Raw genomic sequence first — 27,568 nt, forward strand, 5'->3', positions numbered from 1 at the left:
ATAATGTACAGACGCTCCTTACATCGGTGATTATAGGGGGCCGCGCTGTAATAATGTGATAATGTACGGACGCTCCTTACATCGGTGATTATAGGGGGCCGCGCTGTAATAATGTGATAATGTACAGACACTCCTTACATCGGTGATTATAGGGGGCCGCGCTGTAATAATGTGATAATGTACAGACACTCCTTACATCGGTGATTATAGGGGGCAGCGCTGTAATAATGTGATAATGTACGGACGCTCCTTACATCGGTGATTATAGGCGGCAGCGCTGTAATAATGTGATAATGTACAGACGCTCCTTACATCGGTGATTATAGGGGGCAGCGGTGTAATAATGTGATAATGTACGGACGCTCCTTACATCGGTGATTATAGGGGGCAGCGCTGTAATAATGTGATAATGTACAGACGCTCCTTACATCGGTGATTATAGGGGGCAGCGCTGTAATAATGTGATAATGTACAGACGCTCCTTACATCAGTGATTATAGGGGGCAGCGCTGTAATAATGTGATAATGTACGGACGCTCCTTACATCGGTGATTATAGGGGGCAGCGCTGTAATAATGTGATAATGTACAGACGCTCCTTACATCGGTGATTATAGGGGGCAGCGGTGTAATAATGTGATAATGTACGGACGCTCCTTACATCGGTGATTATAGGGGGCAGCGCTGTAATAATGTGATAATGTACAGACGCTCCTTACATCGGAGATTATAGGGGGCAGCGCTGTAATAATGTGATAATGTACAGACGCTCCTTACATCGGTGATTATAGGGGGCAGCGCTGTAATAATGTGATAATGTACAGACGCTCCTTACATCAGTGATTATAGGGGGCAGCGCTGTAATAATGTGATAATGTACAGACGCTCCTTACATCGGTGATTATAGGCGGCAGCGCTGTAATAATGTGATAATGTACAGACGCTCCTTACATCGGTGATTATAGGGGGCCGCGCTGTAATAATGTGATAATGTACAGACGCTCCTTACATCGGTGATTATAGGGGGCAGCGCTGTAATAATGTGATAATGTACGGACGCTCCTTACATCGGTGATTATAGGCGGCAGCGCTGTAATAATGTGATAATGTACAGACGCTCCTTACATCGGAGATTATAGGCGGCAGCGCTGTAATAATGTGATAATGTACGGACGCTCCTTACATCGGTGATTATAGGGGGCAGCGGTGTAATAATGTGATAATGTACAGACGCTCCTTACATCAGTGATTATAGGGGGCAGCGCTGTAATAATGTGATAATGTACAGACGCTCCTTACATCGGTGATTATAGGGGGCCGCGCTGTAATAATGTGATAATGTACGGACGCTCCTTACATCGGAGATTATAGGGGGCAGCGCTGTAATAATGTGATAATGTACGGACGCTCCTTACATCGGAGATTATAGGCGGCAGCGCTGTAATAATGTGATAATGTACGGACGCTCCTTACATCGGTGATTATAGGGGGCAGCGCTGTAATAATGTGATAATGTACGGACGCTCCTTACATCGGTGATTATAGGCGGCAGCGCTGTAATAATGTGATAATGTACGGACGCTCCTTACATCGGAGATTATAGGCGGCAGCGCTGTAATAATGTGATAATGTACAGACGCTCCTTACATCGGTGATTATAGGCGGCAGCGCTGTAATAATGTGATAATGTACAGACGCTCCTTACATCGGAGATTATAGGGGGCAGCGCTGTAATAATGTGATAATGTACGGACTCTTCTTACATCGGAGATTATAGGCGGCAGCGCTGTAATAATGTGATAATGTACGGACTCTTCTTACATCGGTGATTATAGGCGGGCAGCGCTGTAATAATGTGATAATGTACAGACGCTCCTTACATCGGTGATTATAGGCGGGCAGGTGTCCTCGTTCCACCCTCCTTGACAGTCCTCTTTTCGAGAGCAGCCATTGTTACACCATCCGCAGCCCATGAAGCGAGGGGCCCGCAGGCAGCGGTCGCAGTTGAGGAGGTGGCGGCAGCCGGGCCCATTGACGCTGACCTTGGTCACCTGCAGAGAGATGGACAGTGAGACTCTGCTACTCCATTACTCGGATCAGTTTCAGCACCGTCTCCACCTACCTGGTTCCCAGTGACGAAAAGAAGGTCGTCACCAATGCGGGTGACCTGGCGCGACACCGGCTCATTCCGGCTCAGGAAGAAGTTGGACAGAAAAAGAGGATTACTGTTACGCTGCAGAATGACCTATAGGAGGAAAGGAAGAAATCAGCAAAACACGGACGGGACATTGTACCCCCCCCCCCCAAACCAGACTGTAATATCCGCACCTGCAGCAGTCTGCCATCCGAGGTGCCAAGGTGACCAATGGTGAGATTCTCCTGGACGGTGACATACAAGGCAGTCAGGAGGCTCCCATTCATACGTCCATTAAACAGATCCAGGCGATCTATCGGTGGGGTCACCAGTGTCGGAACACCCCAACAACTGAGGTCTGTGACTAAGGCGGATTCATTTACCTGAACCGGAAACAAACCCCGAAGATGAAGAATAAAAACAAATCTGTAACGTATGAAAGACCAACACCCCAAACATCATCATCCATGAGATCCACAAACCTAAGAGGTTGTCACAGCCCCGCCCCGTTACTGACATCACCGATATATAATATAATTACATGTGATCAGACATGAGATCCACACATCTTATATACAGTAACAGCTATTCATCTATCACTACTGACAACCAGCCTGTATATCATGTGTGAGAGGTTGTCACAGCCCCGCCCCTGTTACTGACATCACTGATATATAATATAATTACATTGTGATCAGACATGAGATCCACACATCTTATATACAGTAACAGCTATTCATCTATTACTACTGACAACCAGCCTGTATATCATGTGTGAGAGGTTGTCACAGCCCCGCCCCCTGTTACTGACATCACTGTTATATAATATAATTACACTGTGATCAGACATGAGATCCACACATCTTATATACAGTAACAGCTATTCATCTATTACTACTGACAGCCAGGCTGTATATCATGTGTGAGAGGTTGTCACAGCCCCGCCCCCTGTTACTGACATCACTGATATATAATATAATTACATTGTGATCAGACATGAGATCCACACATCTTATATACAGTAACAGCTATTCATCTATTACTACTGACAACCAGCCTGATATCATGTGTGAGAGGTTGTCACAGCCCCGCCCCCTGTTACTGACATCACTGATATATAATTACATGTGATCAGACATGAGATCCACACATCTTATATACAGTCACAGCTATTCATCTATTACTACTGACAACCAGCCTGTATATCATGTGTGAGAGGTTGTCACAGCCCCGCCCCCTGTTACTGACATCACTGATATATAATATAATTACATTGTGATCAGACATGAGATCCACACATCTTATATACAGTCACAGCTATTCATCTATTACTACTGACAACCTGCCTGTATATCATGTGTGAGAGGTTGTCACAGCCCCGCCCCCTGTTACTGACATCACTGATATATAATATAATTACACTGTGATCAGACATGAGATCCACACATCTTATATACAGTCACAGCTATTCATCTATTACTACTGACAACCAGCCTGTATATCATGTGTGAGAGGTTGTCACAGCCCCGCCCCCTGTTACTGACATCACTGATATATAATATAATTACATTGTGATCAGACATGAGATCCTCACATCTTATATACAGTGACAGCTATTCATCTATTACTACTGACAACCAGCCAGTATATCATGTGAGAGGTTGTCACAGCCACGCCCCCTGTTACTGACATCACTGATATATAATATAATTACATTGTGATCAGACATGAGATCCACACATCTTATATACAGTAACAGCTATTCATCTATTACTACTGACAACCAGCCTGTATATCATGTGTGAGAGGTTGTCACAGCTCCGCCCCCTGTTACTGACATCACTGATATATAATTACATGTGATCAGACATGAGATCCACACATCTTATATACAGTCACAGCTATTCATCTATTACTACTGACAACCAGCCTGTATATCATGTGTGAGAGGTTGTCACAGCCCCGCCTGCTGTTACTGACATCACTGATATATAATATAATTACACTGTGATCAGACATGAGATCCACACATCTTATATACAGTCACAGCTATTCATCTATTACTACTGACAACCAGCCTGTATATCATGTGTGAGAGGTTGTCACAGCCCCGCCCCCTGTTACTGACATCACTGATATATAATATAATTACACTGTGATCAGACATGAGATCCACACATCTTATATACAGTCACAGCTATTCATCTATTACTACTGACAACCAGCCTGTATATCATGTGCGAGAGGTTGTCACAGCCCCGCCCCCTGTTACTGACATCACTGTTATATAATATAATTACACTGATCAGACATGAGATCCACACATCTTATATACAGTAACAGCTATTCATCTATTACTACTGACAACCAGCCTGTATATCATGTGTGAGAGGTTGTCACAGCCCCGCCTGCTGTTACTGACATCACTGATATATAATTACATTGTGATCAGACATGAGATCCACACATCTTATATACAGTCACAGCTATTCATCTATTACTACTGACAACCAGCCTGTATATCATGTGTGAGAGGTTGTCACAGCCCCGCCTGCTGTTACTGACATCACTGATATATAATTACATTGTGATCAGACATGAGATCCACACATCTTATATACAGTAACAGCTATTCATCTATTACTACTGACAACCAGCCTGTATATCATGTGTGAGAGGTTGTCACAGCTCCGCCCCCTGTTACTGACATCACTGATATATAATATAATTACATTGTGATCAGACATGAGATCCACACATCTTATATACAGTCACAGCTATTCATCTATTACTACTGACAACCAGCCTGTATACCATGTGTGAGAGGTTGTCACAGCCCCGCCCCCTGTTACTGACATCACTGATATATAATATAATTACACTGTGATCAGACATGAGATCCACACATCTTATATACAGTAACAGCTATTCATCTATCACTACTGACAACCAGCCTGTATATCATGTGTGAGAGGTTGTCACAGCCCCTCCCCCTGTTACTGACATCACTGATATAGAATATAATTACATGTGATCAGACATGAGATCCACACATCTTATATACAGTAACAGCTATTCATCTATTACTACTGACAACCAGCCTGTATATCATGTGTGAGAGGTTGTCACAGCTCCGCCCCCTGTTACTGACATCACTGATATATAATATAATTACATTGTGATCAGACATGAGATCCACACATCTTATATACAGTCACAGCTATTCATCTATTACTACTGACAACCAGCCTGTATATCATGTGTGAGAGGTTGTCACAGCCCCGCCCCCTGTTACTGACATCACTGATATATAATATAATTACACTGTGATCAGACATGAGATCCACACATCTTATATACAGTAACAGCTATTCATCTATTACTACTGACAACCAGCCTGTATATCATGTGTGAGAGGTTGTCACAGCCCCGCCTCCTGTTACTGACATCACTGATATATAATATAATTACACTGTGATCAGACATGAGATCCACACATCTTATATACAGTAACAGCTATTCATCTATCACTACTGACAACCAGCCTGTATATCATGTGTGAGAGGTTGTCACAGCCCCGCCCCCTGTTACTGACATCACTAATATATAATATAATTACATTGTGATCAGACATGAGATCCACACACCTTATATACAGTAACAGCTATTCATCTATTACTACTGACAACCAGCCTGTATATCATGTGTGAGAGGTTGTCACAGCCCCGCCCCCTGTTACTGACATCACTGATATATAATAACATTGTGATCAGACATGAGATCCACACATCTTATATACAGTAACAGCTATTCATCTATCACTACTGACAACCAGCCTGTATATCATGTGTGAGAGGTTGTCACAGCCCCGCCCCCTGTTACTGACATCACTGATATATAATAACATTGTGATCAGACATGAGATCCACACATCTTATATACAGTAACAGCTATTCATCTATTACTACTGACAACCAGCCTGTATATCATGTGTGAGAGGTTGTCACAGCCCCGCCCCCTGTTACTGACATCACTGATATATAATATAATTACACTGTGATCAGACATGAGATCCACACATCTTATATACAGTGACAGCTATTCATCTATCACTACTGACAACCAGCCTGTATATCATGTGTGAGAGGTTGTCACAGCCCCGCCCCCTGTTACTGACATCACTGATATATAATATAATTACACTGTGATCAGACATGAGATCCACACATCTTATATACAGTCACAGCTATTCATCTATTACTACTGACAACCAGCCTGTATATCATGTGTGAGAGGTTGTCACAGCCCCGCCCCCTGTTACTGACATCACTGATATATAATATAATTACACTGTGATCAGACATAAGATCCACACATCTTATATACAATAACAGCTAATCTATTACTACTGACAACCAGCCTGTATATCATGTGTGAGAGGTTGTCACAGCCCCGCCCCCTGTTACTGACATCACTGATATATAATATAATTACACTGTGATCAGACATGAGATCCACACATCTTATATACAGTGACAGCTATTCATCTATTACTACTGACAACCAGCCTGTATATCATGTGTGAGAGGTTGTCACAGCCCCGCCCCTGTTACTGACATCACTGATATATAATATAATTACATTGTGATCAGACATGAGATCCACACATCTTATATACAGTAACAGCTATTCATCTATTACTACTGACAACCAGCCTGTATATCATGTGTGAGAGGTTGTCACAGCCCCGCCCCTGTTACTGACATCACTGATATATAATATAATTACATTGTGATCAGACATGAGATCCACACATCTTATATACAGTAACAGCTATTCATCTATTACTACTGACAACCAGCCTGTATATCATGTGTGAGAGGTTGTCACAGCCCCGCCCCCTGTTACTGACATCACTGATATATAATATAATTACATGTGATCAGACATGAGATCCACACATCTTATATACAGTAACAGCTATTCATCTATTACTACTGACAACCAGCCTGTATATCATGTGTGAGAGGTTGTCACAGCCCCGCCCCCTGTTACTGACATCACTGATATATAATATAATTACACTGTGATCAGACATGAGATCCACACATCTTATATACAGTCACAGCTATTCATCTATTACTACTGACAACCAGCCTGTATATCATGTGTGAGAGGTTGTCACAGCCCCGCCCCCTGTTACTGACATCACTGATATATAATATAATTACACTGTGATCAGACATGAGATCCACACATCTTATATACAGTAACAGCTATTCATCTATTACTACTGACAACCAGCCTGTATATCATGTGTGAGAGGTTGTCACAGCTCCGCCCCTGTTACTGACATCACTGATATATAATATAATTACATGTGATCAGACATGAGATCCACACACCTTATATACAGTAACAGCTATTCATCTATTACTACTGACAACCAGCCTGTATATCATGTGTGAGAGGTTGTCACAGCCCCGCCCCATGTTACTGACATCACTGATATATAATATAATTACACTGTGATCAGACATGAGATCCACACATCTTATATACAGTCACAGCTATTCATCTATTACTACTGACAACCAGCCGGTATATCATGTGTGAGAGGTTGTCACAGCCCCGCCCCCTGTTACTGACATCACTGATATATAATATAATTACACTGTGATCAGACATGAGATCCACACATCTTATATACAGTAACAGCTATTCATCTATTACTACTGACAACCAGCCTGTATATCCTGTGTGAGAGGTTGTCACAGCCCCGCCCCGTGTTACTGACATCACTGATATATAATTACATTGTGATCAGACATGAGATCCACACATCTTATATACAGTAACAGCTATTCATCTATTACTACTGACAACCAGCCTGTATATCATGTGTGAGAGGTTGTCACAGCTCCGCCCCCTGTTACTGACATCACTGATATATAATTACATTGTGATCAGACATGAGATCCACACATCTTATATACAGTCACAGCTATTCATCTATTACTACTGACAACCAGCCTGTGTATCATGTGTGAGAGGTTGTCACAGCCCCGCCCCCTGTTACTGACATCACTGATATATAATATAATTACACTGTGATCAGACATGAGATCCACACATCTTATATACAGTAACAGCTATTCATCTATTACTACTGACAACCAGCCTGTATATCATGTGTGAGAGGTTGTCACAGCCCCGCCCCCTGTTACTGACATCACTGATATATAATATAATTACACTGTGATCAGACATGAGATCCACACACCTTATATTCAGTAACAGCTATTCATCTATTACTACTGACAACCAGCCTGTATATCATGTGTGAGAGGTTGTCACAGCCCCGCCCCCTGTTACTGACATCACTGATATATAATATAATTACATTGTGATCAGACATGAGATCCACACATCTTATATTCAGTAACAGCTATTCATCTATTACTACTGACAACCAGCCTGTATATCATGTGTGAGAGGTTGTCACAGCCCCGCCCCCTGTTACTGACATCACTGATATATAATATAATTACATTGTGATCAGACATGAGATCCACACATCTTATATACAGTAACAGCTATTCATCTATTACTACTGACAACCAGCCTGTATACTATGTGTGAGAGGTTGTCACAGCCCCGCCCCCTGTTACTGATATATAATATAATTACATTGAGAAGTTGTCACAGCTCCGCCCCTCCAATAACTTCTCATGAAATATAAGGGGACTGTACTATAATCCCTATTTCTATCTTCTTCTACCCTCCCCATCCTTACATTTTGGGGGCAGTACTGGGTGTCTTGGAAGTAGCGGAGTCCCCTGGGCAGTTTCTCCTTGTACTCGATGCTGCAGCATTTCTTCATTCCTTCCTTGATGGACCAGTCGATAAGCTTCAGGGGGAAGGCGCACAGGGCTGACTTTTTGCCGGGTTTCTCACTGTTTGGTTCACTCTGAGCAAAGGCAGCGAACAGCACGAGGTCTCCGGGCTCCAGGTTCATCTCAGACGACAAGTCCTTCCCCACAGGGACGAGGTGCGCGGCCTGCAGGATATTGAAGCTTCTAGATTGTGACCTGCGCCGACGCTTCTCTTCAACGCGACAATCCAGCACCAACTCCCGGTAACTGCAAAGAAACAGAAATCTTTCAGCTGCATCGCCTTCCCATTTCCCTAGGAGATAAGTGGCTCCAGGTTTCTGGCATTACCCTGCTCTTAATATCATCCTACCCCTTGTCTAGTAATCGTGGAGAACGTAAAATAATCCTCATTTATATCCATTCCGAAAGATAAACCGCTCATCAAGTTGTCTGAAAACCTATCCTGACCTGATCTTTCACACAGCTGAGAGTTTGTTACAATGTATCCAGTCTTGACAATCCTCTGAGCTAAACAGGCTGGACTCCAGACTGACACATTTACCTGCACTGATACATTGTAACAAACTATCAGGACAGCAAAGAGATTTGTGCTGCTGCTGTTGTGCAACATTTGGCACTCCAGCTGTTGTAAAACTACAACTCCCAGCATGCACTGAGAGCCAAAGGCTGTCAGAGCATGATGGGAATTGTAGTTTCACAACAGCTGAAGTGCCGAAGGTTTCTGATCCCATTAGACTATACTTAGAGATACTGTAACAAACCCTCATCTGTGAGAAGGACTAGGTCAGGATGGGTAAATAAGAATGTTCCCATTCGCAGTCTTGGGGACGGCTCATTTGTTTGGAGCCGAGACGCCGCCATTTCTATATGAACTTGTAATTGGCATGAAGAAATATTTTTTCTTCAATGGAGATGCTGTCGTCTGCCTCATTTTTATGTTTGATCGTGTGAACCACCCACCTGAGACGGCAGCCACACATTATAAGGAAGGGTTTGCTGGTCCTCTATTTGTAGATTTTGGTGCTTCCTTTAACTGACATTAAGTAGAGATCATAAAAATGACAAGGAATTGAAACTAAGGATCCGATTACACGAGCCGATATGGGCCGTAAAAACAAGCGCCGATCAACAAGACAGCTGTGATCAGATCAGTAATGTCTGGGGATGATCGCTCGTTACTCCGATCACTCGTCCTCATACATTTCCATCATGTCGGCAGCGCGTCGTTGTTTACACCGGGCAATGATCAGTAATGTCTGGGGATGATCGCTCGTTACTCCGATCACTCGTCCTCATACATTTCCATCATGTCGGCAGCACGTCGTTGTTTCCACCGGGCAATGATCAGTAATGTCTGGGGATGATCGCTCGTTACTCCGATCACTCGTCCTCATACATTTCCATCATGTCGGCAGCAAGTCGTTGGTTACACCGGGCAATGATCAGTAATGTCTGGGGATGATCGCTCGTTACTCCGATCACTCGTCCTCATACATTTCCATCATGTCGGCAGCACGTCGTTGTTTCCACCGGGCAATGATCAGTAATGTCTGGGGATGATCGCTCGTTACTCCGATCACTCGTCCTCATACATTTCCATAATGTCGGCAGCGCGTCGTTGTTTACACCGGGGGATGATCAGTAATGTCTGGGGATGATCGCTCGTTACTCCGATCACTCGTCCTCATACATTTCCATCATGTCGGCAGCGCGTCGTTGTTTACCCCGGGCAATGATCAGTAATGTCTGGGGATGATCGCTCGTTACTCCGATCACTCGTCCTCATACATTTCCATCATGTCGGCAGCGCGTCGTTGTTTACACCGGGCAATGATCAGTAATGTCTGCGGATGATCGCTCGTTACTCCGATCACTCGTCCTCATACATTTCCATCATGTCGGCAGCGCGTCGTTGTTTACACCGGGGGATGATCAGTAATGTCTGGGGATGATCGCTCGTTACTCCGATCACTCGTCCTCATACATTTCCATCATGTCGGCAGCACGTCGTTGTTTACACCGGGCAATGATCAGTAATGTCTGGGGATGATCGCTCGTTACTCCGATCACTCGTCCTCATACATTTCCATCATGTCGGCAGCGCGTCGTTGTTTACACCGGGGGATGATCAGTAATGTCTGGGGATGATCGCTCGTTACTCCGATCACTCGTCCTCATACATTTCCATCATGTCGGCAGCGCGTCGTTGTTTACACCAGGCAATGATCAGTAATGTCTGGGGATGATCGCTCGTTACTCCGATCACTCGTCCTCATACATTTCCATCATGTCGGCAGCGCGTCGTTGTTTACACCGGGGGATGATCAGTAATGTCTGGGGATGATCGCTCGTTACTCCGATCACTCGTCCTCATACATTTCCATCATGTCGACAGCGCGTCGTTGTTTACACCGGGCAATGATCAGTAATGTCTGGGGATGATCGCTCGTTACTCCGATCACTCGTCCTCATACATTTCCATCATGTCGGCAGCGCGTCGTTGTTTACACCAGGCAATGATCAGTAATGTCTGGGGATGATCGCTCGTTACTCCGATCACTCGTCCTCATACATTTCCATCATGTCGGCAGCGCGTCATTGTTTACACCGGGCAATGATCAGTAATGTCTGGGGATGATCGCTCGTTACTCCGATCATTCGTCCTCATACATTTCCATCATGTCGGCAGCGCGTCGTTGTTTACACCGGGCAATGATCAGTAATGTCTGGGGATGATCGCTCGTTACTCCGATCACTCGTCCTCATACATTTCCATCATGTCGGCAGCGCGTCGTTGTTTACACCGGGCAATGATCAGTAATGTCTGGGGATGATCGCTCGTTACTCTGATCACTCGTCCTCATACATTTCCATCATGTCGGCAGCGCGTCGTTGTTTACACCGGGGGATGATCAGTAATGTCTGGGGATGATCGCTCGTTACTCCGATCACTCGTCCTCATACATTTCCATCATGTCGGCACCACGTCGTTGTTTACACCGGGCAATGATCAGTAATGTCTGGGGATGATCGCTCGTCACTCCGATCATTCGTCCTCATACATTTCCAGCATGTCGGCAGCGCGTCGTTGTTTACACCGGGCAATGATCAGTAATGTCTGGGGATGATCGCTCGTTACTCTGATCACTCGTCCTCATACATTTCCATCATGTCGGCAGCACGTCGTTGGTTACACCGGGCAATGCTCAGTAATGTCTGGGGATGATCGCTCGTTACTCTGATCACTCGTCCTCATACATTTCCATCATGTCGGCAGCGCGTCGTTGGTTACACCGGGCAATGATCAGTAATGTCTGGGGATGATCGCTCGTTACTCCGATCACTCGTCCTCATACATTTCCATCATGTTGGCAGCACGTCGTTGGTTACACCGGGCGATGATCAGTAATGTCTGGGGATGATCGCTCGTTACTCTGATCACTCGTCCTCATACATTTCCATCATGTCGGCAGCGCGTCGTTGTTTACATCGGGCAATGATCAGTAATGTCTGGGGATGATCGCTCGTTACTCCGATCACTCGTCCTCATACATTTCCATCATGTCGGCAGCGCGTCGTTGTTTACACCGGGCAATGATCAGTAATGTCTGGGGATGATCGCTCGTTACTCCGATCACTCGTCCTCATACATTTCCATCATGTCGGCAGCGCGTCGTTGTTTACATCGGGGGATGATCAGTAATGTCTGGGGATGATCGCTCGTTACTCCGATCACTCGTCCTCATACATTTCCATCATGTCGGCAGCGCGTCGTTGGTTACACCGGGCAATGATCAGTAATGTCTGGGGATGATCGCTCGTTACTCCGATCACTCGTCCTCATACATTTCCATCATGTCGGCAGCACGTCGTTGGTTACACCGGGCAATGATCAGTAATGTCGGGGGATGATCGCTCGTTACTCAGATCACTCGTCCTCATACATTTCCATCATGTCGACAGCGCGTCGTTGTTTACACCGGGCAATGATCAGTAATGTCTGGGGATGATCGCTCGTTACTCCGATCACTCGTCCTCATACATTTCCATCATGTCGGCAGCGCGTCGTTGTTTACACCAGGCAATGATCAGTAATGTCTGGGGATGATCGCTCGTTACTCCGATCACTCGTCCTCATACATTTCCATCATGTCGGCAGCGCGTCGTTGTTTACACCAGGCAATGATCAGTAATGTCTGGGGATGATCGCTCGTTACTCCGATCACTCGTCCTCATACATTTCCATCATGTCGGCAGCGCGTCATTGTTTACACCGGGCAATGATCAGTAATGTCTGGGGATGATCGCTCGTTACTCCGATCATTCGTCCTCATACATTTCCATCATGTCGGCAGCGCGTCGTTGTTTACACCGGGCAATGATCAGTAATGTCTGGGGATGATCGCTCGTTACTCCGATCACTCGTCCTCATACATTTCCATCATGTCGGCAGCGCGTCGTTGTTTACACCGGGCAATGATCAGTAATGTCTGGGGATGATCGCTCGTTACTCTGATCACTCGTCCTCATACATTTCCATCATGTCGGCAGCGCGTCGTTGTTTACACCGGGGGATGATCAGTAATGTCTGGGGATGATCGCTCGTTACTCCGATCACTCGTCCTCATACATTTCCATCATGTCGGCACCACGTCGTTGTTTACACCGGGCAATGATCAGTAATGTCTGGGGATGATCGCTCGTTACTCCGATCATTCGTCCTCATACATTTCCAGCATGTCGGCAGCGCGTCGTTGTTTACACCGGGCAATGATCAGTAATGTCTGGGGATGATCGCTCGTTACTCTGATCACTCGTCCTCATACATTTCCATCATGTCGGCAGCACGTCGTTGGTTACACCGGGCAATGCTCAGTAATGTCTGGGGATGATCGCTCGTTACTCCGATCACTCGTCCTCATACATTTCCATCATGTCGGCACCACGTCGTTGTTTACACCGGGCAATGATCAGTAATGTCTGGGGATGATCGCTCGTTACTCCGATCACTCGTCCTCATACATTTCCATCATGTCGACAGCGCGTCGTTGTTTACACCGGGCAATGATCAGTAATGTCTGGGGATGATCGCTCGTTACTCCGATCACTCGTCCTCATACATTTCCATCATGTCGGCAGCGCGTCGTTGTTTACACCAGGCAATGATCAGTAATGTCTGGGGATGATCGCTCGTTACTCCGATCACTCGTCCTCATACATTTCCATCATGTCGGCAGCGCGTCGTTGTTTACACCAGGCAATGATCAGTAATGTCTGGGGATGATCGCTCGTTACTCCGATCACTCGTCCTCATACATTTCCATCATGTCGGCAGCGCGTCATTGTTTACACCGGGCAATGATCAGTAATGTCTGGGGATGATCGCTCGTTACTCCGATCATTCGTCCTCATACATTTCCATCATGTCGGCAGCGCGTCGTTGTTTACACCGGGCAATGATCAGTAATGTCTGGGGATGATCGCTCGTTACTCCGATCACTCGTCCTCATACATTTCCATCATGTCGGCAGCGCGTCGTTGTTTACACCGGGCAATGATCAGTAATGTCTGGGGATGATCGCTCGTTACTCTGATCACTCGTCCTCATACATTTCCATCATGTCGGCAGCGCGTCGTTGTTTACACCGGGGGATGATCAGTAATGTCTGGGGATGATCGCTCGTTACTCCGATCACTCGTCCTCATACATTTCCATCATGTCGGCACCACGTCGTTGTTTACACCGGGCAATGATCAGTAATGTCTGGGGATGATCGCTCGTTACTCCGATCATTCGTCCTCATACATTTCCAGCATGTCGGCAGCGCGTCGTTGTTTACACCGGGCAATGATCAGTAATGTCTGGGGATGATCGCTCGTTACTCTGATCACTCGTCCTCATACATTTCCATCATGTCGGCAGCACGTCGTTGGTTACACCGGGCAATGCTCAGTAATGTCTGGGGATGATCGCTCGTTACTCCGATCACTCGTCCTCATACATTTCCATCATGTCGGCACCACGTCGTTGTTTACACCGGGCAATGATCAGTAATGTCTGGGGATGATCGCTCGTTACTCCGATCATTCGTCCTCATACATTTCCAGCATGTCGGCAGCGCGTCGTTGTTTACACCGGGCAATGATCAGTAATGTCTGGGGATGATCGCTCGTTACTCTGATCACTCGTCCTCATACATTTCCATCATGTCGGCAGCACGTCGTTGGTTACACCGGGCAATGCTCAGTAATGTCTGGGGATGATCGCTCGTTACTCTGATCACTCGTCCTCATACATTTCCATCATGTCGGCAGCGCGTCGTTGGTTACACCGGGCAATGATCAGTAATGTCTGGGGATGATCGCTCGTTACTCCGATCACTCGTCCTCATACATTTCCATCATGTTGGCAGCACGTCGTTGGTTACACCGGGCGATGATCAGTAATGTCTGGGAATGATCGCTCGTTACTCTGATCACTCGTCCTCATACATTTCCATCATGTCGGCAGCGCGTCGTTGTTTACATCGGGCAATGATCAGTAATGTCTGGGGATGATCGCTCGTTACTCCGATCACTCGTCCTCATACATTTCCATCATGTCGGCAGCGCGTCGTTGTTTACACCGGGCAATGATCAGTAATGTCTGGGGATGATCGCTCGTTACTCCGATCACTCGTCCTCATACATTTCCATCATGTCGGCAGCGCGTCGTTGTTTACATCGGGGGATGATCAGTAATGTCTGGGGATGATCGCTCGTTACTCCGATCACTCGTCCTCATACATTTCCATCATGTCGGCAGCGCGTCGTTGGTTACACCGGGCAATGATCAGTAATGTCTGGGGATGATCGCTCGTTACTCCGATCACTCGTCCTCATACATTTCCATCATGTCGGCAGCACGTCGTTGGTTACACCGGGCAATGATCAGTAATGTCGGGGGATGATCGCTCGTTACTCAGATCACTCGTCCTCATACATTTCCATCATGTCGGCAGCGCGTCGTTGTTTACACCGGGCAATGATCAGTAATGTCTGGGGATGATCACTCGTTACTCCGATCACTCGTCCTCATACATTTCCATCATGTCGGCAGCACGTCGTTGGTTACACCGGGCAATGATCAGTAATGTCTGGGGATGATCGCTCGTTACTCTGATCACTCGTCCTCATACATTTCCATCATGTCGGCAGCACATCGTTGTTTACATCGGGCAATGATCAGTAATGTCTGGGGAAGATCGCTCGTTACTCCGATCACTCGTCCTCATACATTTCCATCATGTCGGCAGCACGTCGTTGGTTACACCGGGCAATGATCAGTAATGTCTGGGGATGATCGCTCGTTACTCTGATCACTCGTCCTCATACATTTCCATCATGTCAGCAGCACGTCGTTGTTTACACCGGGCGATGATCAGTAATGTCTGGGGATGATCGCTCGTTACTCTGATCACTCGTCCTCATACATTTCCATCATGTCGGCAGCGCGTCGTTGTTTACACCGGGCAATGATCAGTAATGTCTGGGGATGATCGCTCGTTACTCCGATCACTCGTCCTCATATATTTCCATCATGTCGGCAGCGCGTCGTTGTTTACACCGGGCAATGATCAGTAATGTCTGGGGATGATCGCTCGTTACTCCGATCATTCGTCCTCATACATTTCCATCATGTCGGCAGCGCGTCGTTGTTTACACCGGGCAATGATCAGCAATGTCTGGGGAAGATCGCTCGTTACTCCGATCACTCGTCCTCATACATTTCCATCATGTCGGCAGCGCGTCGTTGTTTACCCCGGGCAATGATCAGTAATGTCTGGGGATGATCGCTCGTTACTCCGATCACTCGTCCTCATACATTTCCATCATGTCGGCAGCGCGTCGTTGTTTACACCGGGGGATGATCAGTAATGTCTGGGGATGATCGCTCGTTACTCCGATCACTCGTCCTCATACATTTCCATCATGTCGGCAGCGCGTCGTTGTTTACACCGGGCGATGATCAGTAATGTCTGGGGATGATCGCTCGTTACTCCGATCACTCGTCCTCATACATTTCCATCATGTCGGCAGCGCGTCGTTGTTTACACCGGGGGATGATCAGTAATGTCTGGGGATGATCGCTCGTTACTCCGATCACTCGTCCTCATACATTTCCATCATGTCGGCAGCGCGTCGTTGTTTACACCAGGCAATGATCAGTAATGTCTGGGGATGATCGCTCGTTACTCCGATCACTCGTCCTCATACATTTCCATCATGTCGGCAGCGCGTCGTTGTTTACACCGGGGGATGATCAGTAATGTCTGGGGATGATCGCTCGTTACTCCGATCACTCGTCCTCATACATTTCCATCATGTCGACAGCGCGTCGTTGTTTACACCGGGCGATGATCAGTAATGTCTGGGGATGATCGCTCGTTACTCCGATCACTCGTCCTCATACATTTCCATCATGTCGGCAGCGCGTCGTTGTTTACACCAGGCAATGATCAGTAATGTCTGGGGATGATCGCTCGTTACTCCGATCACTCGTCCTCATACATTTCCATCATGTCGGCAGCGCGTCGTTGTTTACACCGGGCAATGATCAGTAATGTCTGGGGATGATCGCTCGTTACTCCGATCATTCGTCCTCATACATTTCCATCATGTCGGCAGCGCGTCGTTGTTTACACCGGGCAATGATCAGTAATGTCTGGGGATGATCGCTCGTTACTCCGATCACTCGTCCTCATACATTTCCATCATGTCGGCAGCGCGTCGTTGTTTACACCGGGCAATGATCAGTAATGTCTGGGGATGATCGCTCGTTACTCTGATCACTCGTCCTCATACATTTCCATCATGTCGGCAGCGCGTCGTTGTTTACACCGGGGGATGATCAGTAATGTCTGGGGATGATCGCTCGTTACTCCGATCACTCGTCCTCATACATTTCCATCATGTCGGCAGCGCGTCGTTGTTTACACCGGGGGATGATCAGTAATGTCTGGGGATGATCGCTCGTTACTCCGATCACTCGTCCTCATACATTTCCATCATGTCGGCAGCACGTCGTTGTTTACACCGGGCAATGATCAGTAATGTCTGGGGATGATCGCTCGTTACTCCGATCATTCGTCCTCATACATTTCCAGCATGTCGGCAGCGCGTCGTTGTTTACACCGGGGGATGATCAGTAATGTCTGGGGATGATCGCTCGTTACTCCGATCACTCGTCCTCATACATTTCCATCATGTCGGCAGCACGTCGTTGTTTACACCGGGCAATGATCAGTAATGTCTGGGGATGATCGCTCGTTACTCCGATCACTCGTCCTCATACATTTCCATCATGTCGGCAGCGCGTCGTTGTTTACACCAGGCAATGATCAGTAATGTCTGGGGATGATCGCTCGTTACTCCGATCACTCGTCCTCATACATTTCCATCATGTCGGCAGCGCGTCGTTGTTTACACCGGGGGATGATCAGTAATGTCTGGGGATGATCGCTCGTTACTCCGATCACTCGTCCTCATACATTTCCATCATGTCGACAGCGCGTCGTTGTTTACACCGGGCGATGATCAGTAATGTCTGGGGATGATCGCTCGTTACTCCGATCACTCGTCCTCATACATTTCCATCATGTCGGCAGCGCGTCGTTGTTTACACCAGGCAATGATCAGTAATGTCTGGGGATGATCGCTCGTTACTCCGATCACTCGTCCTCATACATTTCCATCATGTCGGCAGCGCGTCGTTGTTTACACCGGGCAATGATCAGTAATGTCTGGGGATGATCGCTCGTTACTCCGATCATTCGTCCTCATACATTTCCATCATGTCGGCAGCGCGTCGTTGTTTACACCGGGCAATGATCAGTAATGTCTGGGGATGATCGCTCGTTACTCCGATCACTCGTCCTCATACATTTCCATCATGTCGGCAGCGCGTCGTTGTTTACACCGGGCAATGATCAGTAATGTCTGGGGATGATCGCTCGTTACTCTGATCACTCGTCCTCATACATTTCCATCATGTCGGCAGCGCGTCGTTGTTTACACCGGGGGATGATCAGTAATGTCTGGGGATGATCGCTCGTTACTCCGATCACTCGTCCTCATACATTTCCATCATGTCGGCAGCGCGTCGTTGTTTACATCGGGGGATGATCAGTAATGTCTGGGGATGATCGCTCGTTACTCCGATCACTCGTCCTCATACATTTCCATCATGTCGGCAGCACGTCGTTGTTTACACCGGGCAATGATCAGTAATGTCTGGGGATGATCGCTCGTTACTCCGATCATTCGTCCTCATACATTTCCAGCATGTCGGCAGCGCGTCGTTGTTTACACCGGGGGATGATCAGTAATGTCTGGGGATGATCGCTCGTTACTCCGATCACTCGTCCTCATACATTTCCATCATGTCGGCAGCACGTCGTTGTTTACACCGGGCAATGATCAGTAATGTCTGGGGATGATCGCTCGTTACTCCGATCATTCGTCCTCATACATTTCCAGCATGTCGGCAGCGCGTCGTTGTTTACACCGGGCAATGATCAGTAATGTCTGGGGATGATCGCTCGTTACTCTGATCACTCGTCCTCATACATTTCCATCATGTCGGCAGCGCGTCGTTGGTTACACCGGGCAATGATCAGTAATGTCTGGGGATGATCGCTCGTTACTCCGATCACTCGTCCTCATACATTTCCATCATGTTGGCAGCACGTCGTTGGTTACACCGGGCGATGATCAGTAATGTCTGGGGATGATCGCTCGTTACTCCGATCACTCGTCCTCATACATTTCCATCATGTCGGCAGCGCGTCGTTGTTTACACCGGGCAATGATCAGTAATGTCTGGGGATGATCGCTCGTTACTCCGATCACTCGTCCTCATACATTTCCATCATGTCGGCAGCGCGTCGTTGTTTACATCGGGGGATGATCAGTAATGTCTGGGGATGATCGCTCGTTACTCCGATCACTCGTCCTCATACATTTCCATCATGTCGGCAGCGCGTCGTTGGTTACACCGGGCAATGATCAGTAATGTCTGGGGATGATCGCTCGTTACTCCGATCACTCGTCCTCATACATTTCCATCATGTCGGCAGCACGTCGTTGGTTACACCGGGCAATGATCAGTAATGTCGGGGGATGATCGCTCGTTACTCAGATCACTCGTCCTCATACATTTCCATCATGTCGGCAGCGCGTCGTTGGTTACATCGGGCAATGATCAGTAATGTCTGGGGATGATCGCTCGTTACTCCGATCACTCGTCCTCATACATTTCCATCATGTCGGCAGCACGTCGTTGGTTACACCGGGCAATGATCAGTAATGTCGGGGGATGATCGCTCGTTACTCCGATCACTCGTCCTCATACATTTCCATCATGTCGGCAGCGCGTCGTTGTTTACACCGGGGATGATCAGTAATGTCTGGGGATGATCGCTCGTTACTCTGATCACTCGTCCTCATACATTTCCATCATGTCGGCAGCGCGTCGTTGTTTACACCGGGGATGATCAGTAATGTCTGGGGATGATCGCTCGTTACTCCGATCACTCGTCCTCATACATTTCCATCATGTCGGCAGCGCGTCGTTGGTTACATCGGGGATGATCAGTAATGTCTGGGGATGATCGCTCGTTACTCTGATCATTCGTCCTCATACATTTCCATCATGTCGGCAGCGCGTCGTTGGTTACACCAGGCAATGATCAGTAATGTCTGGGGATGATCGCTCGTTACTCTGATCACTCGTCCTCATACATTTCCATCATGTCGGCAGCTCGTCGCTGTTTACACCGGGCAATGATCAGTAATGTCTGGGGATGATCGCTCGTTACTCCGATCACTCGTCCTCATACATTTCCATCATGTCGGCAGCGCGTCGTTGTTTACAGCGGGGGATGATCAGTAATGTCTGGGGATGATCGCTCGTTACTCCGATCACTCGTCCTCATATATTTCCATCATGTCGGCAGCGCGTCGTTGGTTACACCGGGCAATGATCAGTAATGTCTGGGGATGATCGCTCGTTACTCCGATCACTCGTCCTCATATATTTCCATCATGTCGGCAGCGCGTCGTTGGTTACACCGGGCAATGATCAGTAATGTCTGGGGGTGATCGCTCGTTACTCCGATCACTCGTCCTCATATATTTCCATCATGTCGGCAGCGCGTCGTTGTTTACCAGAATATTTCATGCTGCATAAACGACATGATCCGCCGATGAACGAGCCTTCGCCTGTTAATTGGTCTGTGTAAAAGATCCTTTAGTCTAGATCGCCGATCAGTTTACAGCTGTAATCCGATTGGTTGCTCTGGGTATCATTGCTCTGTTGTTATTGATCTTTGATTTTATACCCCTCCCCCATGGGTCAGCGGTTCTTACCTTTTCATCTCTTCCTCCTTGGCGCTGAGACGTACGAGGCGACTGTGATAAGACGGAGATTGGAAGCTTTCAGGCTGCACGGTCAAGAAGTAGACGTGTTCTGAGGTGCTAAAGGTGGAAACGTAGCGGATGGGGTAAATGTCCAGGAACGGCGGGAGAACCGTCAGCGAATGGAAGTTACCGGAGAATCCGTCTTGAGATGAGAGGAGCCGCCTGATGGACACAGACGTTGTTCTGTAGTTCTCCGTCACATTAGAATCTACAGACGAGGCTACATAGAAATAGAGGTTCTTTATATGTTGTACCACGGTGATCATGGTGCCCCGGGGGCTGGCGATACAATCCCGACACGAGGAAGGAGCGTTATCCTGAGGCCGGAAGAGACAGGAAGAATCCACGATCCCAGAGTCATCAAATTCATGTAAGAAGCAAAGTCCGCGCAAAGAGGAGCCGCAGCTGTACAGGAAGTTCTCCTCGGGCTCCACCACCAAGACTTGGCTGACCGTGTCCTCCCCCTGCGCCTGGCCGGCACTACCCATCATGCACTTGGAGCACAGCAGACACCCGGAGTGCTTGGTGGGGCCGGTGACCAGATCTTGTAGGAGGTGCAGGTCGGCGCCTCTGACAACAAGCAGGTGGTTGGTGGTGGTAAGGAACAGTAAGGAGTCTTGGTCTTCCTTGGCGGCGACATTCTGTATAGGACCTGGAGCGGAGAAGACGGGGAGTTCATAGCGGACGTTGGGGTCCAGAGACTGGAAGGGTCTGTCTGAACACTGCCATGTCGAGGCCGAGGAGCTGAGGAACAAGAAGAGGACCCCAGAAAATGTCCACATCATGAAGGCCTGAAGAAGACAATCCACACCAGTCCAGGCTCACCGAGGAGGAGGGGACAAGCAGCGAGCGGCCATCCTATAGAGAGAGGCAGAACCGGTCAGTGTGACCCCAGGGACCCCCACAAACATCTGTACAACAACAGCAAGAAGATACTGGAGGAGATCAGAAGAGTACAGGAACATCAGATACTCCAGTCACAGCCAGAGCTGCAGTCACAATCCTGAGTTACATCACGTCTTATACTCCTGTCACAGCCAGAGCTGCAGTCACAATCCTGAGTTACATCATGTTTTATACTCGTTCACAGCCAGAGCTGCAGTCACAATCCTGAGTTATATCATATCTTATACTCCTGTCACAGCCAGAGCTGCAGTCACAATCCTGAGTTACATCATGTCTTATACTCCTGTCACAGCCAGAGCTGCAGTCACAATCCTGAGTTACATCATATCTTATACTCCTGTCACAGCCAGAGCTGCCGTCACAATCCTGAGTTACATCATGTCTTATACTCCTGTCACAGCCAGAGCTGCAGTCACAATCCTTAGTTACATCATGCCTGCAGCTCTGGATGTTACTAGAGTATAGAACACAATGTTTCTGAAGATCATGATACAATAAGTTCAGCGCGTTACGTGTTTTTAACCTTTAGTTATTACGTGTAGATCAGAACGGTGACACCAGATATTTAAGGCTCAGGCTCTGCTGTGACTTGTAGTTCAACAACCGTCATGACTAATATCTGGACACCACCTATAATACGCAGCTCGTGTGTGCGGCCGAAGTACAGCGCAAGTTCTAATCGCCACAACCGGAGGCGCAAGTCGTAACTTGTAGCAGCCAAACCGCACAGATCCAGCTGAGGAGAAGACGTCACAATGTATCAGAGGAAGCAGCGACAATCCCGACACAGACGAGTACTAATCCGACCGGAGACGCACAGCAAAACCGTGCGAAAGTGGCCGGATGGACGGCGACTATTGCTGAGCGATTCCCAGTCGCCCCCGTGACTTTACTGTGTAATAAAGTCGGCTGCGATGTATTGTCGTCTGAGTACACGCGATCACGTGATGTCAGGACACGCCGCGTCCGTCAGAGCGAGGACCACTGAGGGGACTGCATGCAGGGAACCCCCATGACCTCATTATAAACATTCTGGAACGGGCAGGACCATCAACAACGGTGTCTATGGCGACCAGTCACGCTCCGAGCTCAGGCCAGCTGGTGATTGGTCGCTGTGACATCATTTTATAACGGGCTTCAACATGGATGACCAGCGCGGGTCACAAGGACGCGGCGTGGGGGGGGCTCAGTGCGGGTCACAAGGACGCGGCGTGGGGGGCTCAGCGCGGGTCACAAGGACGCGGCGTGGGGGGCTCAGCGCGGGTCACAAGGACGCGGTGTGGGAGGGGCTCAGCGCGGGTCACAAGGACGCGGCGTGGGGGGCTCAGCGCAGGTCACAAGGACGCGGCGTGGGGGGCTCAGTGCGGGTCATCATTGAGGATTCCGCCTCGTGGTTACAGAAGGTTTCACAATCCTGGACAAAAATAACCACATGACGTCAGTAACCCTTTCACTACCAAACAGGAAAGTATATACCCCCCCACCACAGGACTCCCCCCGGAGCCCAGAACATAAGGAGAATATGCCGGGACCAGTATACAGCAGGGAGGGCCATATATATATATATATACTGCACTCTGACTAGTCGGCTGTTTATATCTGTTCCTGGGAAAGTTGGGTTGGGTCGTACCTATTAACACATCCAGCCGGGAACACGAACAACATTTATATCTTGGATTTGTTTGCTGAGCGGGGGAGGGGGCGGCCGCCATTATCTCCACATCAATAAAAAACGGATTTCAACATCTGATGGTAAAAACAAAAGAGTGAAGCATCCCGCCCCTCTCCTGGCACACACTACACCACGGATTACTGAGGGATGAGCAGAGCCGAGCGCGCTGGACAGACATAGAATACAGGGCCCTGCCCCCACAAAACCAGCACACTCTCCTGAAATACTCTGGACTGCTGGGACCCAACTCCTTCCACAATGTCACTCTCACTCTGACCTCCCACAAGATCAGCACACCCCTCTCCTGACATACTCTGTGCTGCCGGGTAAATCCATACTCAATACCTGAGAACCGGTGGCCACCCCAAGCGTATAGGGGCTGCGTACCCGCTCGGGTCTGTTATAATATTCAGTCCGTGCAGTCGTTTCCCACAAGTTTCGTCTGGATCGTGTCCCAGATGGGGAGTCACAGGTTATAAATGTCCCCGTTTCCCGGTCTGTGAACCTCGATGATCGTCCGTCCCGTGACGTGGAAATATCAAGTTCATCCAGCGGTGCCGCCGTCGACTGTGAGAGCCGCCCCCCCAATCCGCCCAGAAGAATGGCGGAAAATTCAATGTCAAATTATAAGGGCCGGAACCCCTCAGTCCAGAGCTTGAGAGCGCGGTCACACGCGGCGCACCGGTTCTGTATTTACAATAGGAATACAAAGTGCGCCACCGGTGAGCGCGCCCGAATAGCGCTGGAGCGGCTGATATCAGTCACACATATGATGTAATGTCTCTGGAGGATATAATAGTGCTGGAGTGATATAAGAGGAGCGGCTGATATCAGTCACATATATGATGTAATGTCTGGAGGATATAATAGTACTGGAGTGATATAAGAGGAGCGGCTGATATCAGTCACATATATGATGTAATGTCTCTGGAGGATATAATAGTACTGGAGTGATATAAGAGGAGCGGCTGATATCAGTCACACATATGATGTAATGTCTCTGGAGGATATAATAGTACTGGAGTGATATAAGAGGAGCGGCTGATATCAGTCACATATGATGTAATGTCTCTGGAGGATATAATAGTGCTGGAGTGTTATAAGAGGAGCGGCTGATATCAGTCACACATATGATGTAATGTCTCTGGAGGATATAATAGTACTGGAGTGTTATAAGAGGAGCGGCTGATATCAGTCACATATGATGTAATGTCTGGAGGATATAATAGTACTGGAGTGATATAAGAGGAGCGGCTGATATCAGTCACACATATGATGTAATGTCTCTGGAGGATATAATAGTGCTGGAGTGATATAAGTGGAGCGGCTGATATCAGTCACACATATGATGTAATGTCTCTGGAGGATATAATAGTGCTGGAGTGATATAAGAGGAGCGGCTGATATCAGTCACATATGATGTAATGTCTGGAGGATATAATAGTACTGGAGTGATATAAGAGGAGCGGCTGATATCAGTCACATATGATGTAATGTCTCTGGAGGATATAATAGTGCTGGAGTGATATAAGAGGAGCGGCTGATATCAGTCACACATATGATGTAATGTCTCTGGAGGATATAATAGTACTGGAGTGATATAAGTGGAGCGGCTGATATCAGTCACACATATGATGTAATGTCTCTGGAGGATATAATAGTACTGGAGTGATATGAGAGGAGCGGCTGATATCAGACACACATATGATATAATGTCTCTGGAGGATATAATAGTACTGGAGTGATATGAGAGGAGCGGCTGATATCAGTCACACATATGATGTAATGTCTCTGGAGGATATAATAGTACTGGAGTGATATGAGAGGAGCGGCTGATATCAGTCACACATATGATGTAATGTCTCTGGAGGATATAATAGTGCTGGAGTGATATGAGAGGAGCGGCTGATATCAGTCACATATGATGTAATGTCTCTGGAGGATATAATAGTACTGGAGTGATATAAGAGGAGCGGCTGATATCAGTCACATATGATGTAATGTCTCTGGAGGATATAATAGTACTGGAGTGATATAAGAGGAGCGGCTGATATCAGTCACATATGATGTAATGTCTCTGGAGGATATAATAGTGCTGGAGTGATATAAGAGGAGCGGCTGATATCAGTCACACATATGATGTAATGTCTCTGGAGGATATAATAGTACTGGAGTTATATAAGAGGAGGGGCTGATATCAGTCACACATATGATGTAATGTCTCTGGAGGATATAATAGTACTGGAGTGATATAAGAGGAGCGGCTGATATCAGTCACACATATGATGTAATGTCTCTGGAGGATATAATAGTACTGGAGTGATATAAGAGGAGCCGCTGATATCAGTCACACATATGATGTAATGTCTCTGGAGGATATAATAGTACTGGAGTGATATAAGAGGAGCCGCTGATATCAGTCACATATGATGTCATGTCTGGAGGATATAATAGTACTGGAGTGATATAAGAGGAGCGGCTGATATCAGTCACATATATGATGTAATGTCTCTGGAGGATATAATAGTGCTGGAGTGATATAAGAGGAGCGGCTGATATCAGTCACACATATGATGTAATGTCTCTGGAGGATATAATAGTGCTGGAGTGATATAAGAGGAGCGGCTGATATCAGTCACATATGATGTAATGTCTCTGGAGGATATAATAGTACTGGAGTGTTATAAGAGGGCGGCTGATATCAGTCACATATGATGTAATGTCTCTGGAGGATATAATAGTGCTGGAGTGATATAAGAGGAGCGGCTGATATCAGTCACATATGATGTAATGTCTCTGGAGGATATAATAGTACTGGAGTGATATAAGAGGAGCGGCTGATATCAGTCACATATGATGTAATGTCTGGAGGATATAATAGTACTGGAGTGATATAAGAGGAGGGGCTGATATCAGTCACACATATGATGTAATGTCTCTGGAGGATATAATAGTACTGGAGTGATATAAGAGGAGCGGCTGATATCAGTCACATATGATGTAATGTCTCTGGAGGATATAATAGTGCTGGAGTGATATAAGAGGAGCGGCTGATATCAGTCACACATGATGTAATGTCTCTGGAGGATATAATAGTACTGGAGTGATATAAGAGGAGGGGCTGATATCAGTCACACATATGATGTAATGTCTCTGGAGGATATAATAGTACTGGAGTGATATAAGAGGAGCCGCTGATATCAGTCACATATGATGTCATGTCTGGAGGATATAATAGTACTGGAGTGATATAAGAGGAGCGGCTGATATCAGTCACACATATGATGTAATGTCTCTGGAGGATATAATAGTACTGGAGTGTTATAAGAGGAGCGGCTGATATCAGTCACACATATGATGTAATGTCTCTGGAGGATATAATAGTACTGGAGTGTTATAAGAGGAGCGGCTGATATCAGTCACACATATGATGTAATGTCTCTGGAGGATATAATAGTACTGGAGTGATATAAGAGGAGCGGCTGATATCAGTCACACATAT

At 47.0% G+C, this 27,568-nt stretch overlaps 1 protein-coding gene across 1 annotated transcript in view; it reads right to left on the minus strand.

The window, feature by feature from the left end:
- MST1R (macrophage stimulating 1 receptor) overlaps nucleotides 1-27,568 on the minus strand; it is a 101,399-nt gene that overhangs the window by 43,394 nt on the left and 30,437 nt on the right. Inside the window, exons 3-7 of the mRNA XM_075831979.1 lie at nucleotides 21,438-22,346; nucleotides 8,930-9,275; nucleotides 2,328-2,516; nucleotides 2,122-2,244; nucleotides 1,880-2,050 (exon numbers count right to left, since the gene is read on the minus strand). Coding sequence (XP_075688094.1) covers nucleotides 1,880-2,050; nucleotides 2,122-2,244; nucleotides 2,328-2,516; nucleotides 8,930-9,275; nucleotides 21,438-22,273 — 1,665 coding nt within the window. The 5' untranslated portion in view covers nucleotides 22,274-22,346. The remainder of the gene's footprint in view (nucleotides 1-1,879; nucleotides 2,051-2,121; nucleotides 2,245-2,327; nucleotides 2,517-8,929; nucleotides 9,276-21,437; nucleotides 22,347-27,568) is intronic.

The sequence above is a fragment of the Rhinoderma darwinii genome, chromosome 7 (assembly GCF_050947455.1).
Source record: "Rhinoderma darwinii isolate aRhiDar2 chromosome 7, aRhiDar2.hap1, whole genome shotgun sequence".
NCBI lineage: Eukaryota > Metazoa > Chordata > Amphibia > Anura > Rhinodermatidae > Rhinoderma > Rhinoderma darwinii.